Genomic DNA, 17581 nt, shown 5'->3' on the forward strand with positions numbered 1-17581 from the left:
TTGCTATTTTGAGGTAAAAATCCCATTTTGGAATGTGGCTTCTTTTGTAATCTAAAGATTGCTAATCATTGGAATGTCCAAAGCAATCAGTTTCCTTAGGGAGCTTTTTAATCAATCTTTCAAGATAAATGTTAAAGATGATTGTTAACAAATGTCACACTGCTGAATAAACTCACTGCTTTCTCCAGAAAATGACTTTTGATGCTTTTATTACACAAGTTCTTCCCTGTATGGTGAAAACAGCTGTGTTCAGCTCCCCGTGAGCAGGCGAGTGTTCCACTGGGGCCTCTGAGGACCCCCTACAGGGCTTTACCGTGAGCGAGGGTACCTCCCCCCACCAGGCCTCCTTGCGGGGGGTCGAGGCCCCTACAGAGGGTCAGGCTGAGCTGCAGCACTGTTCCCCTACAGCAGATGCAGCAAGGCATTCAAATCTCTGATGACTTGAGAACTGGAAGATCCCACCCAGTGGGTTCATTCATTCTCTTCTGTTTAATTATAAAAATATCAGAGGGAGGGAAAAGGCTGTTTGACTAACAGTCATAATCCCCCAAATAGGCAATGGAGATAGTTTGATTTCTGTTTGGTTTGGTGGAAGACTGGTCATCTCAGGTGACCAATGTGTGGGGATTTCTTAACACACTCTGCTTATTGGAAAAGGTCAGCTGATGAACAAGAGCAAATCATTCAACAGGGAACCTCAGAAGTACTTTTGAAGTGTAGTCACAGTTGAAATGTAGGATAGCTGACAGTAAGTTCCCACAAACAGGTCATGACTGGATAATCTGTTTTGCTGTTTGAGGAATAGATGTTACTTAGGACGCCAGAGGGCCCCTGCTCTTCTTTAAATAGTGCTATGGATTTTTTTTTATACCCACCCGAGGGCAGATAAGGCCTTGGCTTAATTTCACATCCAAAAGACAGCACCCCCAACAGTATAGCATTCCTTCAGTACTGCAATGTACTGTCAGCCTGGGTTACGCGTTTGTCCTTCAAGGTGACACTGAACCAACAATTCCCAGAAATATCTACTCTAAACATAAAAGCACCAAATAATCAGGGGTTAGGGAAAGACAACGCTAACATTTCCTCCCAGACAGCCAGACCACATGACCTACTCCTACCCTGAACACCAGCTTGGCTATGCCTCCTGCTTGCTCAGACTCAAAATGCCTCTTGCACTTAAAAGTAACCTCAGCTCTTTTCTGCCACAATCGTATATGCAAGAAAACTATATGGACGACTCAGGGCAACCCGTGTGAATATTATGGTATTGATGGCAGGTATTGATGAACCAAACTCTGGACCCAGTTTGATCATAATGGGCATCGACAATAAAACTCAGCCAATCTGGATCCCCTCTCTCCTACCTCCAACTCCTGGCTCAATGTGATGAAATAATGTGACAGAATCTGAATCATTGAGTGCTCAGCGTTTATTGAAGTCAGACATGGTGGAATGGTACGAGATGGGTCCTGGGTGACTGTTAAACAAGAATCACTGCATTAATGAGGCCCATTGGTTCAGTTTATTCATGCACAGAGCTCAGGTTGAAGAGCCCAGACTCTCTCCTCGATGCTTAACATTGTGTTGACAGCCAGAGTTACACATCCTGATCACTATCCAATGCCCCATTCAGGAAACTGCACAAAGGAACAGGCCTGCCACAGTCAAATACCTTCGCTACATTCACTACCCAGGTACTGTTACAGGTTAGGTAATGAGGAAGGTCAGTGGCCATGAATCCAAAGTCTCAACTAGCAGGGGTGCCTCGAGAAGGGACGGGGAAATGTAAGCTAAACTCGTCCTTTGAGTGTCCCAGTGTTACCTCCACTCGGAGAGGTTAGATCCAAATTTTCAGGAATTTCTCTCCCTTCAGATATTTCCCCTCAGGGGACACATTTTCATATAATACCTTCATATAAAAACCTCACATACAAGGAGTTACCTTTGATGCACAGTATATTAACATCAGGTCACATCACAGCTTATTTTACACATAACCAAATCCTTCCAACTGTAATGGGTAAATAACTGGTGGTTGATGAAAGACTGTTACCCAGGACACCAGGGCTGCCACATGAGGTACTGCATTCAGCTGGAACAGGGTAGATGGAGCCTCACCTGAAGAGCATCAACCTCGACACTGCATCACTCACTCAGTTCTTACGGAAGTCTTGGCCTAGATTAGTCTCGAGTAACACTTTCCAGCAGTAGATAGTAGTCAGGAACCCTGGTCTCCCTCCTTCACCCAGTCCATGGAAAACTACTTGCATTTATATAGCACCTTTAACTAGCAAAACATGCCAAGGTACTTCACAGGAGCGATGATCAGACAAAATCTGAGTAACACCAGAAGAGATTAGGATAGGTGACTGAAGGCTTGGTCAAAGAACACGTGAAAGAGTGTCTGAAAACGAGGGAGAGGGGCAGGGAGGTTTAGGGACGGAATTCCAGAGCTCAGGGTCCAGACAGAAGACATGGCCGCCAATGAAAGGGCAAAGGAAATCGGGCATGGGCAAGAGGTCAGAATTGCAGTACAAATATCTCAAGGTGGGGAGGGGTATTGGGCTAGAGGAGGATACAGAGAAAGGGAATTGCTATGGAGGAACTCGATGCTCAGGTATCTCTCAGCCATGGCTGCGATTGCTTAACTCAGTGCAGACCAACGATTGAGCCTTGTGGTGTGTGCGCTGATTCACAGCCCAGTTAAGGCAGTTATCACTGCAGTATAAGCAAGTATTCTCTCAGTACAGTATATTTTTGAAGAAAGTGGATCTAGTGAAAAATGTAAATTTTACAAAAAGTTGAGAACCATTAGACAGCAGCAGTGATTTTCATTATCAAACACAGTCACACAGTGGTACAGATACAGGCTGGCTGAGTGTTTCAGAGGACAGGCTTCACTGAAACAGGGGAGAGCGGGTTACAGCTGCCAACCCGAACCCACCATCTGCAACCTGGAATTAGTGGCTGGCAAGCTGCCTGATTCTGCCATTAAACCAACCCTGTCCTACAGCTCAACAGCTGTGAATCAGAGCTTCTTCCCTCTGTCAATCATTTCAGCAGTGCCCTCCCTCCCCAGCTGTGGGAGAAATGGACAGCAACCAGGTCAGTAAAGACCATCCTGAGATTTCGGCAAAGGATTTGCTTTGCACAGCCTTCCTGCCCCTCCAATGAATATTTTTAAGGCTGAGTTAGATAGATTCTTAATTAACAAGGGACTCAAAACAGTATAGTGAGTAGAGGGGAAAGTAGAGTTGAAGCCAAAATCAGATCAACTGTAATTTTATCAAATGGCAGAGCAAGCTCAAGGGGCTGAATGCTCTTAATTCATATGCATGTAATATCAACCTTGGGGCAACACTGGTGAAACGTAGCAACAACAGCTGCTCAGGAGCTGCCTGATGCTGTCGCTAAGGATAGAAGGTGACTGGTGACTGGGAAAGAGGAATCAGGAAAGTTTCTTTTTATTTGTTCACGGGATGTGGGCTTCACTTGCTGGGTCAGCATTTACTGCCCATCACTAATTCCCTGGAGAAGGCGGTGCTGAGCTGCCTTCTTGAACCGCTGCAGTCCCTGTGGATGTATGTTCAGTTATACTGAACATTATAGCTCAGGGCACTGGGTGTTAACAGGATGAGTTGGACATCAGACTCCCCAGTTGTTCTAGAGGGAAATCCCTTCTGAAGAGCCTGTTCGAACCTCAGCTACTGACCAAAACTGCAACAAGCTGCATAAAGAGCTCGATAAATAAACAGTAGCCCAACACAGTAACACACAGGGCAGAGTTAGTGTCACCAGATTTGTGAAAGCCAGAGTTAGTAATGGGCTCAGGGAGGGAGAGGATGTTCATGTGCTTGGTGTTTCAGTGAGAGCTGGGCCCATTCTCAACTGCACTATTTTATTGCTGCCAGAATGGCCACAAGATTCAGACAGAAACTGTTATGTTAAAAATCTCACCATAAAGAGCAATCGTTTACAAAGTTTTCACCAACATCATCACATCCACACTTGTAACACACAGACACAGGAGTACAATGCTGTGCTCAGACATAGGTAAAGGTCACGGTTCAACCACAAGCTTAAATAAGGTGACCTGAAACTCACCCATTCCAGCTCAGTCCTGATCAACAAAGCTCAAATCATGCAGTGTGCCTCACCAGTTGGGAATGAGAGACATCCTGCCAGACAAAAAGATAAACCACATTCTGGAGAGAGAATTGTCAGCACCGTAGTCCCAGGATCAAGAACAGAAACAGGAGTCACACAAACTGCTGGCCATGCAGTTGGAAACCGAGAGGTCACACTGAACCAGGTCTTCAGGGGAGAGGAGGGGGTGCTGGGGAGACACCCTAAAGTCTCCTGCGACAACAGCACCTGCTGCATAGCAGTGACGGTGGAGTGTCTGAAAAATGTGCTGCCCCATTGCTTCAGCTACACCCTGGACAGCTGCAGAGTAAACAGGACCCTGAGAAAAAAAAACTGACGAACGAACGTTTGAGTGTCAGAATCACCCGGACTGTAACACTCATAAGCAGGAAGTACCAGAGCACAGAGATTATTGCAGAATCTGATCGTGCCATGGCAGACGCTGTTCTAGCCGTGTCTCAGCTCACAGGCCAGGCAGAGTCTCTGTAAACGTTGTACTGATGATACAGTTCAGTTCCCTTAAGACTGGGTCAATTAGCCACCAAGCCTCTTGTGTAAAATATTAAAGGAGGTGAAGAGAAAGCCTGCAGGGTCTGTGGTCATTTATGTACGTCCTGGTAGATAGAGTTCGCCGTGCTCTGGCCAAAGATGAAAGCTCCCATACACACCATGAGGATCCCACAGAGCACTAACGCCCACCAGCTGGAGTGAGACAGAGAAAATCATCCCATTAGTGAACAGAAACTCATCACCAGAAAACCAGAATAAAACAGAAGCTAATAAACGGTCAAGCAGACAAAGTAATGAATGGAGTTATTCAAATATATCCCACCTTTTGACACAGGTTTCTCTCTTTTCAGCGTAGAAGCAGCAACTCCTCAGACACTGGAGCAGTCTGTGCCCACACGCAGCAAGGCACGGACAATATCCAGGTTTGGGCCGAGAAGTGACAAGTAACATTTGTGCCACACAGGAGCCAGGCAATGACCATCTCCAACAAGAGAAAATCCAATCATCTCCCCTTGACATTCAATAGCATTACCATCACTGAATCCCCCACTATCAACATTCTGGGGGCTTACCATTGACCAGAAACTGAACTGCAGTAGTGATATAAATTCAGCAGGCAATAAGAGCAGGCTGGGAATTCTGCAGCAATTTTTTTTTTATTCATTCACAGGATGTGGGCTTCGCTGGCTGGGCCAGTATTTATTGCCCATCCTAACTGCCCTTGAGAAGGTGGTGGTGAGCTGCCTTCTGGAACTGCTGGAGTCCATGTGGTGTAGGTACACCCACACTGCTGTTAGGAATGAGTCACCACCTGACCTCCCACAGATTCTACAAGTATGAGTCGAGAGTGTGGATGCTCAAATGAGTGCAGTTCCAACAACACTCAAGAAGCTCGACAGAATCCAGAACAATGCAGTCCACATGATTGACACCCCATCCACCACCATAGGCATTCATTCCCTCCAACCTTGATGCACAGTGGCAGCAGTGTGTACCATCTACAAGATGCACTGCAACTCACCAAGGCTCTGTCGACAGCACCTTCCAAACCCATGACCTCTACCATCCAGGAGGACAAGGGCAGCAAATGCATGCCACCACCTGGAAGTTCCCCTCCAAGCCACTCAGCATCCTGACCTGGAAATATATCACTGTTCCGTCACTGTCGCTGGGTCAAAATCCTAGAACTCCCTCCCTACATCACATGGACTGCAGCAGTTCAAGAAGCTATCTCACCACCACCTTCTCAAAGACAATTAGGGATGGTCAATAAATGTTCACCTAGCCAGTGACGTCGACATACAAAATACAGTAGAGGTGTCAAACAGTTATTTTGTGTTTGCCTTTACATTAGAAGACAAAAAAAATGCCAGAAGTGGTGGGGAACTGAGGGTCAAAGGAAAATGAGGAATTATTTGTAATTATTATTAAAGAAATAGTACTGGATAGTACTGGAGATGTTAACGTGACTAAAAGTTGACAAATCCCCAAGACCTGATGGCCTACACCCTCGGCTTGTAAAATAGATAGCTGCAGAAATAGTGGATGTGGTTATGATTTTCCAGAATTCTCCAACTCTAGAAAGTTCCCAACAGATTGGAAGTTAGCAAATGTGATGTTGCTATTCCAGAAAGGGAGAAAACAGGGAACTATAGGTCAGTTAGCCTAACAGGGAACATTCTCCAGAGTCCTCTTGCCAACCAGTCAGCGCACTCTTCTCAAGCAGTAAAAATTGCTGTTCCCTTCACAATTGGTATAGACCCCTCCCCCAGTCTACAATCCAAATATACCCCTCACCCCCAATCCACAATCCCAATAGAACCCTCCCCCAGTCTACAATCCCAAAAGATCCCTGCCCTCCCAGTCTACAATCCCAATAGACCCCTGCACCACCCCCCAGCCCACAATCCCAATAGACCCTGCCCCTGCCAGCCCACAGTCCCATTAGAGCCCTATCCCTAGTCCACAATCCCAATAAGCCCCTCACCCAGTCTACAGTGCCAGATTCCTTCAAATGAAACAGCTGTCAGTTTGTCCAAAGTATAATCATTTTATATACTCCACATCTCCCAGTCGGCACAAAATAGAAATTCAGCTAACGACAGTGGATTTTACGACCAGGGTGTTTACCTGGCAGAGTCGACATGCTGGATTTCCGCAAGTTTTGCTTCAATCAGACAGAGTCCTAAACACAGAGAATACTACATTAATGAGAGTACAGACAAAATCTGTTTCTTCTGTCCCTTCAGGCAGTGCATTCCCAATCACAACAATACACTGTCATAGAAATCTCATTCCACAGGGAGTTGCAGCCTGGCATTGACACTGCAGCCCTGACCCCAGTAACCTGCCAGTTAAAAGTCAACCATATGTCTGTGAGTTTGGAGTCACATGTAGGCCAGACCGGGTAGGGATGACAGATTTCCTTCCCTAAAGGGTATGAGTGAAGCAGGTGGGTCTTTACAATGATGCAACGGTTTCATGGCCACCATTACTGAGACTAACTTTTATTTCCAGATTTTTATTTAATTAATTGAATTTAAATTCCTCGTCCCTGTGGTGGGATTTGACTTCATGCCTCTGGGTTAGTTCAGCACTAACATAACCACTATGCTATTGCAATCCCCCTGCTCTAGCTCCACAGCCATCTCTGCACACAGACACTGGGAAGAGAACATCACACCATGCCCGTTTGCCCCTGACCCTTCAGGGGCTCCCTTCCCTGTCTGTCACCCCAGAGCTACCCGCCAACTTCGCTTAATCACCTCCCCACCCCACCCCAGCGAATCATGCACCTGGGAAGACGAGGATGAAGCAGGCAGCCAAACCTCCAATCACAGAAATCACTTTCCCAATGTCTGGAATGAAAAGTGCCAGCACCAAGGTCAGGAAGAACCAGGTCAGGGTCTGCAGCACCCGGCGGCGCCTCTCCCGTGTCATGTCGACATCCTCACCCTTGTAACGAAGCCAAAGGCCCTCAATCACCGCCCTGGATTGGAGAAACAGGAAGCACAAAGTCAGAGACAGAGGGGGGAGGGACGGGGGTGGCCAAAGGGGAAGGGGAAAGAGGGCCCCAGAGTTGGGGGGGAGGGAGTGGGGGGGGAGAAGAGCCCCCCCACACACAGAGAGCTCATTGAGCCTCTCCATGTGTGGATACATCCTGACAACACACTGGGCTCATTTATCACCAGCACTGACCAGGAACAGCCATGGACTAGCTGCTGGGGTGCTGCATGCCCTGCGGGGTTTTTTTTTGGCCGGGGAGGGGTGGTGGTGTCTACATGCCCTGGTTTTCTGGGGGTGGAGGGGGGCCAGGTTTTGTGCCCCCGAGGCAGGCTGTGTGCCCAGGGGTGGTCGGGGGGGGGGGGGGGGGGTGCTGCACCTTTCCCCTTCTTAGTCCATTCCACCTTTCCTGAAGGTGGACTCCTGTCCGGGGTACAGCCCCAGTCTCACGCTCAGTCCAAATGGCCACACAACCGTGATTCTAACATGGGAACGGGGGTTCTCCTGAGACACACAGCTAACCCCCCACATTTGCTGCAGAAATCCCCCTAGCCTAGAACAGAGTGTTACAGAGCAGCAATTCCAATCAGAACACCCAGCCAGAGAGACTCTCAACTCTTCCATTGCTGCAGCAACTGGTTTATGAACAATTTCAAGTTGTTCCTGCCAGCGTAACCAGTTACATACTAGTTTGCTGAGGGCACAATATCAGGAGGCAGAGTGCGCTGTATGGACGGTTTTCAAAATGGTGAGAAGTCAGGAACTGTGAACAGAGATTTAGGGAACTAGGTACAGAACATACTAAAGAAACTAGTAGCGAGGTAGAGGACCCAATCAGAAAGGGGTTGCAAATGAATGGGGACCCTTTCTTCAGAATTGGCCAATTGATCTTGGAGAGGAAACGGGCTGACCAAGACACCACGAAAATTATCTAGGAGCCATGAAAATGGAATATTAATGGTTTCGAACTGGGCCAATGACGGGTAGCCGTCGGTTTAGCAGGCACGAAAGAGAATGTTAATGAGCCAATATATATTTTGCCTGTCTTCCCATTGTGTGTGTGTAAACTGCTCTGTATCTCTCACTGCTTAACCAAGTGAGACATGCATATGCAGAAAGTTGGAACTAAATAAGCAATGAATTCTTTAGCTTAATTCATTTATTGCTTAAATGTACTGTTTCTCGGAAGTAGAAATCGCCTCTATCTGGTGAAGAGCTGATGGGGTTATTCACCAACTACTTCACCTCAAGGCTCTCACTCCCCCTGTTACCAAGGGTAACAGAATGGTGGATATTCCCTCAGTAAGGACTGGAATGGAAAAGTGAGAAAGCGATTATTTACAGTTTTATGTAAGCTTCTGGTCAGACTCCATATGGAATAGCTGTGCTCAGATCTGGGCACCTCACCTCTAGAAGGAGATATTAGCTTTGGAAGGGAGTGCAGTGCAGATTCAGCAGAATGATACCCAGACTGAAAGGGTTAAATAAGGACAGGTTCCATAAACCATCCTGTGGCATTGCATGGTGCATCTGATCGGGGTGGAAATTTTAAATTAAATTTAAATTTTAAAATTAATAAAACATAGCCACAGAAGTAGTTGAAACCAGTTGACAGTATTTTTTTATTCATGGGACGTGAGCATCGCTGGCTAGGCCAGCATTTATTGTCCATCCCTAGTTACCCTGGAGAAGGTGGTGGTGCGCTGCCTTCTTGAATCACTGCAGTCCATGAGGTGTAGGTACATCCACAGTGCTGTTAGGGAGGGAGTTCCAGGATTTTAACTCAGTGACAGTGAAGGAACGGTGATATATTTCCAAATCAGGATTGTATGTGGCTTGGAGGGCAACTTCCAGGTGCTGGTGTTCCCATCTATCTGCTGCCCTTATCCTTCTAGATGGTAGTGGTTGTGGGTTTTGAAGGTGCTGTCGAAGGAGCCTTGGTGAGTTACTTTAATGGCAGGGTAATGCTAATGATATACACCCCATCATAGCAGGGATCAGACAAACACCTTTCCCCCACACTAGCTATAATACAGGTCACATTGGTGTATTACATGCGAAGGGTTGGGGTCTGTAATGAGAGGGTCTATGATGAGAGGATCTGTAATGAGATCCCTCATTTGTTCTCATGGAGGTGTTTAACATGACTAAAGGGTTTCATAGATGAAGGGGCTGTCTTAGGAAGAAAGGTTGGACAGGTTGGGCCTGTATCCACTGGGGTTTAGGAGAATGAGTGTTGATCTCATGGAAACATATAAGATCCTGAGGGGATAAAAGCAAAATACTGCAGATGCTGGAAATCTGGAACAACTTAACAGGTCCGGCAGCAGTGGAGAGATAAACTGAGATAACATTTCGAGTCTGTATGACTCTTCTTCAGAGCCATATGGACTTAAAACTTTAACTGTGTCTCCCTCCACAGATGCTGAGAAGATCCTGAGGGGACTTGACAGGATGGGTGCTTCCCTTTGTGGGAGAGACTAGAACTTGGGAATATAGTTTAAAAATAGGGGCCTCCCATTTAAAAACAGAAATGAGGGGGAATATTTTCTCTTATAGTTAGTCTGTGGCCCCACAGGGTGGCAGAGGCAAGGTCACTGAATATTTTTAAGACTGAGTTAGATAGATCTTGATTGACAACAGAGTCAAAGGTAATAAATGGTAGGTGGAAAGTGGAGTTGAGGCCACAATCAGATCAGCCATGATCTTACTGAATGGCAAAGCAGGCTCGAGGGGCTGAATGGCCTACTCCTGCTTCTAATTAGTACGCTCGTATGAAACTGTAATGGAGCTCTGAAACTCGCTTTCCAAAACAGCTGTTAAAGCTTTTCAAAATTCAAAACAGATTGAGAGATTTTTGTTGGTGAGTGGATGGAGTTAAGATACAGGTCAGCCGTGACCTAACAGGCTCAAGGCGCTGAATGGTCTCCTCTGCTGAGCCCCGATTTCAGCAGCAAAGGTGCTAATCGAGGAGTGAGCATGGTTACCAAGCCTTTGTCTCATTTGCAGCCCTCTTTCCCACTCCCGGGCCCAGACAGAAGCCTTACCTGCCGCAGAAGTGAAGGATGGGGTAGGATGTGAGCACACAAAGGATGATAGAGGCGCGTGCAATGGTAACAGCGATATCGTTTGATGGGTAGGACAGCAATACATCAACATTCACACTGGATCCAAACGTCAGGAAACCACAGACTCCTGGAGAGAGACATTCCATCAGGAAACAGCAAGCTGTCGTACCCACACGCCTTGGGAACAAGTACAGGGAGGCCACTGGGGCCAGATTTAGACACCCTGCACAGATCACTGATACATAGGCACTTCAATTAAAAATAAAACACATGATCTGAGTGACTAAAGTCCCATCAAACACTCCCAGGACAGGTACAGCACAGGGTTAGATGCAGAGTAAAGCTCCCTCTACACTGTCCCCATCAAACACTCCCGGGGCAGGAACAGCACAGGGTTAGATACAGAATAAAGCTCCCTCTACACTGTCCCCATCAAACACTCCCAGGGCAGGAACAGCACGGGGTTAGATTCAGAGTAAAGCTCCCTCTATACTGTCCCCATCAAACACTCCCAGGACAGATACAGCACGGGGTTAGATACAGAGTAAAGCTCCCTCTACACGGGCCCAACTCTCCCAGGACAGGTACAGCACAGGGTTAGATACAGAGTAAAGCACCCTCTACACTGTCCCCATCAAACATTAACAAGGGGGTTAAAGGTTATCAGGGGTAGGCAGGAATGTGGAATTGAGGGCACAGTCAGATCGGCAATGATCTCATTGAATGGCGGAGGAGGCTCGACAGGCTGAATGGCCTACTCCTGCTCCTAATTCGTATTTGTTTGAATATGACTCCATCATATTCGCCTTGAAATGTTAACTCTGTTTCTCTCTCCACAGGTGCTGCCAGATCGGCTGAGTATTTAGAGCAGTTTCTGCTTTTATTTCAGACCTTCATCATCTGCAGTATTTTGCTTTTAGTTGTGTACAATCCTCCAAAGTTCACTTGATTTGGGAACCATTCCTTTAGATTGGAAGATTGTGAATGTCACACTGCTAAAGAAAGAAAGCGGAACCAGGGAATTTTAGACCAATTAGTCTAACTTGTAAGGTTGAGAAATTATTGAGCCTAGAATTAAGGATAGAGTGACTGAATACCTTGAAAATTTTTTGCTGATCAGAGAGGGCCAACATGGATTGGTAAAGGGTGGGTCACGCCTGATGATTTGGATTAAAATTTTTGAAGAGATGACTAAAGTAGTGGACAGGGGAATGTCTGTGGATGTTATTTATATGGACTTCCAGAAGGCACTTGATAAAGTTTCTCATTAGAGACTATTAGTTAAAGATAGGCCTCTTGGAATTGAAGGCAAACTGCTGACCTGGTTCTGAAATTGGTTGAGTAGCAGGAAGCAGAGAGTAGGGATAATGGGCAGCCACACTAATTGGCAAGATGTGACTGGTTGCGTCCCACAAGAATCTGTGCTGGGCCTGAACTATTCACGGTATTTATTAATGGCTTAGATGATGGGACAGAAAGCCACATGTCCAAGTTTGCCAATGACACAAAAACATGCAGCTTTGTAACGAGTGTTGATGAAGGCATAAAATTACAAAAAAAACTATCAATTGATTCGATGAATGGGAAAAACTGCGGCAAGTGGATTTCAGTGTCGACAAATACAAGGTCATCCACTTTGGGTCGAAAAAGGACAGAGCAGGGTACTTTCCAAATGGTGAAAAGCTAGAAACAGGTTTGAGTTCAGATACCTAGATCATAAAAATAATCAAAATGCTAATGGAATACTGGCCTCGAGATCTAGAGGACTAAAATGCAAGCTTCAGCTATATAAAAACCTGCTTAGTCCACACCTGGAGTTACTGTGAGCTGTCCTGGACACCACACCTTAGGAAGGATATACTGGCCTTGGAGGGAGTGCAGTGTAGATTTATCAGAATAATACCTGGACTCCAAGGGTTAAATTGCAAGGGCAGATTACATAAACTAGAGGTAAATTACACGGAATTTAGAAGATTAAAGGCTGATTTAATCGATGTTTACAAAATACCAAGGGAACAGATAGGGTTAATGGTGAGAAACTATTTCCTGTGGCTGGGGAGTCTAGAACTAAGGGGGGCCTAGTCAAAAAATTAGAGCCAGGCCTTTCAGGGGTGAAATTAGGGCCATCAGCACACAGAGTGGTAGGTGTTTGGAACCCTCTTCCACAAATGCCAATTGTTGGGAGATCAATTTTGCTAACCAAAAGGATACTTAGCAAAGTGGGGTACATGGAGTTAGGTTGCAGATCAGCCATAACCTCACTGAATGGCAGACAGACTCGAGGCACTAAATGGCCACCTCCTGCTCCTATGTTCAACATCTCAACAACGTCTCAGGCTCAATAGCACCATCTACTGCGCCAGTACTAATTCCCACACACTCTGCGCCACCCGATGCCCCATCAAGCAAATTGCTAATTTAAGGACCTAAGTGAACCTCGTTGTCAAGTAGAAATTGGGGTAAGAATGGCCAGACTCATTTCACGGAGGCCCCTGCAGCCGGGCAGGGAAATGTTCATCCCAACAGCCTGGACTGGATTTGAACTCAAGTCCCAAAGGTGAAAGGGAAACCTGCTCCACCTCTGACCTCCAAATCAAGGCAGCAAGTCTGAAATTAGAAGAAATTTCCTCCAAATAAACATTGGAAAAGCAGAAGCCATTGTGTCCTTCAGCTTTACCACAAACTCCATTCCTCAGCCAGACTCTATCCCTCTCCCTGATAACTGGCGCTGAACCAGACCATTAGCTACCTTGGCATTCTATTTGCTAGAGATGAATTTCTGTCCAATATCTTCTCCATTACCAAGAATGCCTACTTCCACCTCTAATATTTTCTAACTCCATCTCTGCCTCATTCCATCTTCATACCTTAGTTATTTCTAGATTTGACTATTCCAACACGTTTCTGTCAGCTCTCACATCTTCCACCCTCCATAAACCTGAACTCATCCAAAACTCTGCTTTCCATATCCTCTCATATCTAGTCCTGTTCATCCATTATCCCTGTGCTCACTGACCTACAATGGTTCCCAGTCAAGTACCACCTCAATTTTAAGATTTTCACCCTTATTTTCAAATCCCTCTATGGCCACCTCCCTCCCTAACTCTGTAATTTCTTGCAGCCCCACAACCATCCGAGATATTGGTGTTCCTTTAATTCTGGCCTCTGTGCATTCCCCAGTTTAATCTCTTTTAATTGGCGGCTGTGCCTTCAGCTGCCTGGCTCCCAAGCTCTGGAATTCCCTCCCTAAACCCCTCTGCCCTTCCACCACGTTTCCCTCCTTTAGGATGCTCCTTAAAACCTACCCTTTTGACCAAGCTTCTGTTTATTTACCCTAATGTTGTCTTATGTGACTCACTGTATCAAATTCAGTTTGACAAAAGTTCCTGTAAAACACTTTGGGATATTTTACTATGCGGTGGTTGGTGGGTAAGAAAGATGACTTGCACTTCTATAGCTCCCATCACTACCATCAGAAGTCTCAAAGTGCTTTACAGCCAACAAAGTCTTCGAAAGGCGGCACCTCCAACAGTGCAGCACACTCTCAACACTGCACTGAAACGTCAACCTCAATTTTTGTGCTGGATTGGGACTTGAACTCATGGCCTTCCAACACAGGCTTCAGTGTTCCCAACTGAGCCATGGCTGACACACTATATAAATAAAGGTTGTTGTTTCTGTTGTTATAGCCAGCCCCGCCTCTCCCCCTCTGTGTAGCGGAAGTATGTGCCATACCTGTGCCTGTGTACACGAACAGACAGATCACCACAGCCGCTGTCACCACCCAGCCCCAACGCCGCACCGCTGGCCTCTCCATGCTGCTGAACACCGGAACACTGCTGACATGACACTGTCAAAAACAGGAAAGAAACTGGTGTAAGGATGGACAGGCAAGACTCAAAATTATTTATATATAAGGTGAAAGAACACTTATCAAAGAGTGCATCAGACACACAGCCCTTCCTGCCAAACCCTGGGCTCTGACAGATGCTGCTCCCGGAGTTGCAATAGTGATGTTCTATCACTGGGTGGTGATATTGCTCTTTATATCAACAAGATGGCCTCTTCAGTCTATTTGACCTGGTCCGCCCAGAACAACCCCATGTGTCCATTCCACCCACTGGCATTTATTAAGTGGATCTAGTGTCCTGTCTTGAATCACCTATCCCTGGATCCTCCTCATTGGAACATAACCTCCACCTGTAAACCCTGAGCCAGCTGACCCCTGAACCCCTCCCCTGCTGCCCTGTCACATCAGCTATCATTGAAAACTGCTCAAATTTCTCCGCTAATTGTTTTAAATCTGGTTATCGACCCTCCTGCCAATCGAAACAGCTTTTCCATCACAACTCCTCATAAATCCGAACACCTGCATAAAATCTTCCATTAATTTACTCTGTTCTAAGGAGAGAACTGTATTTTTTGTTATTTTATTTGTAAATGGGATGTTGGTGTTGCTGGTAAGGTCAAGGCCAGCATTTATTGCCTGTTTGCTCCTCCAGTCTCTCCAGATACCTGAAATCCCTCACCCCTAGTACCCTTCTAACAAATCATCTCCACACCCTCTCCAAGGTCTTGACATTCTTCCTTTAGTGTCCAGAATTGAACACAATACTCCAGCTGAGATCTAACCAGTGTTTCAGAAAGGTTGAGTTTAACTTCCTTGCTCTTGTACTCTCTGTGTAGAGGAAAGGATCCTGTATTCAAAGAAAGGCTTCAACTTACCTTACCGCCTTCAAAGGTTTGTGTTTGTACACGGACAGGTCTCTCTGTTCCTGCAACTCCTTCAGAATGGCACCATTTAGTTCATATTTCCTAATTCATCCTTCCAAAATGTGTCACTTCACACATTAACACATTAAATTTCATCAGACAGATCTGCCAATTTCACCAATGTAGTTTCTTTCATTCCTTCCTGGGATGTGGACATTTCTGGCAAAGGCAGTATTTACTGCCCATTGGTAATTACCCTCAAAAAAGTGGTGAGCTGCCACCTTGAACTGCTGCATGTGGTGTAGGAACACCCACAGTGCTGTTAGGAAGGGAGTTCCAGGATTTTGACCCAACGACAATGAAGGAACGGTGATATATTTTCAAGTCAGGATGGTGAGTGACTTGGAGGGGAACTTGCAGTTGGTGGTGTTCCCATGCATCTGATCTTGTCCTTATAGATGGGAGAGGTCGCAGGTTTGGAAGGTGCTAAGGAGCCTTAACGAGTTCCCGCAGTGCATCTTGTAGATGGTACACACTGCTGCTACTGTGCGTTAATGGTGGAGGGAGTGATGTGTAATGAGGTCAGGAGCTGAGTGGCCCTGGCGAAACCCAAACTTAGCACCAGTGAGCAGATTATTGCTGAATAAGTGTCACTTGATAGCACTGTCGACGACCCTTTCCATTGGATTTGTCTTTTTTTTTTTAAGTGTACAGGACATACCAGGACAATTTTCTACATAGCCAGGTAGAAGCCAGTGTTGTAGCTGTACTGGAACAGCTTGGCTAAGGGCGTGGCAAGTTCTACAGCACAAGTCTTCAGTACCACTGTCATGACGTCATCAGGGCCCATGGACTTTGATGCATCCATTAGGCTCAGCCATTTGGGGAAATCACGTGAAGTGAATCGAATTGCCTGAAGTCTGGCATCACTTTTAAACTGAAACTGTTCAATGTGGATGTTCAGAGACACTTGGGTGTACTCATACAGGGAACACAGAAATTCAGCATCTAAGTACAACAAACAATTAGGAAAGCAAATGGCATGTTGGCTTTTATGGCAAGGGGACTGGAATATGGGAATAAGGAAGCCCTGCTACAATTATACAGGGCTTTGGTGAGACTGCATCTGGAATACTGTGCGCAATTTTGGCCTCCAAGTCTAAGGAAGGGTATACTTTTATTGGAGGCAGTAGAACAAAAGTTCACTAGATTGTTCCCTGGGATGAGAGGGTTGTCCTATGATGAGGCCGAGTAAATTGGGTCTATATTCTGGAGCTTAGAAGAATGAGAGGTGATGGCATTGAAACATTCAAGATTCTGAAGGGGATTGACAGGGTAACTACTGAGGCTATTTCCCCTGGCTGGGGAATCGAACATGGGGGCACAGCCTCAGGATAAGGGGTCAATCATTTAGAATGGAGATGAGGGGAAATTTTTTTACTCAAAGGGTCGCGAATCTTTGGAATTTTTTACCCAAGAGGATTGTGGATTCTCCGTCACTGAATATATTCAAGACTGCGATTGACAGATATTTGATATTTCAGGGAATCCAGGGATATGGGGAGTGGGCAGGAAAGTGGAGTTGCGGTTGAAGATCAGCCACGATTGTACTGAATGGCGGAGCAAGCTCATGAGGCCAAATGGTCTTTCCGGCTCCTATTTCTGGCTCTTATCTGTGATGCTGTGCACCTCACGACAAGGTTGAGATGAATCATTCATTCAACACTTCTGGCTGAAGATTGTTGCAAATGCTTCAGCTTCGTCTTTTGCTCCAGCATGCTGGCCTTCCCCCATCATTAAGGATGGGGGTGTTCTTGGAGCTTCTTCCTCCGGTTAGTTGTTAATTTTCCACCACTGAATGAATATGGCAGGACTATTTGGTTTGGGGATCGCTTAGCTCTGTCCATCGCATGTTGTTTCCACACGCACATAGTCCTACGTTGCAGCTTCACCAGGTTGGCATCTTATTTTTGGGTATGCCTGGTGCTGCTCCTGGCATGCCCTCCTAACCTCTTCATTGAACCAGGGTTGATCCCCTGGCTTGATGGTAATGGTAGAGTGGGGGATATGCTGGGCCATGAGGTTACAGATTGTGGTTGAATACAATTCTGCTGTTGCTGATGACCCACAGTACCTCA

General features: G+C 46.1%; 1 protein-coding gene across 3 annotated transcripts in view; it reads right to left on the minus strand.

Annotated features, from left to right (window-relative positions):
• Window positions 1-638: 638 nt before the first annotated feature.
• Window positions 639-17581, minus strand: part of LOC144674475 (sodium-coupled neutral amino acid transporter 7-like) — a 31116-nt gene continuing 14173 nt past the window's right edge. For 2 of the 3 annotated variants that reach the window (XM_078535810.1, XM_078535811.1), the window contains exons 7-11: window positions 14466-14580; window positions 10710-10857; window positions 7455-7648; window positions 6790-6844; window positions 639-4851 (exon numbers count right to left, since the gene is read on the minus strand). In XM_078535810.1, coding sequence (XP_078391936.1) covers window positions 4749-4851; window positions 6790-6844; window positions 7455-7648; window positions 10710-10857; window positions 14466-14580 — 615 coding nt within the window. In that variant the 3' untranslated portion in view covers window positions 639-4748. The remainder of the gene's footprint in view (window positions 4852-6789; window positions 6845-7454; window positions 7649-10709; window positions 10858-14465; window positions 14581-17581) is intronic. The other variant, XM_078535812.1, reaches the window with a different exon arrangement.

The sequence above is a fragment of the Cetorhinus maximus genome, unplaced genomic scaffold (genome assembly GCF_964194155.1).
Source record: "Cetorhinus maximus unplaced genomic scaffold, sCetMax3.hap1.1 HAP1_SCAFFOLD_675, whole genome shotgun sequence".
NCBI classification, from domain to species: Eukaryota; Metazoa; Chordata; class Chondrichthyes; order Lamniformes; family Cetorhinidae; genus Cetorhinus; species Cetorhinus maximus.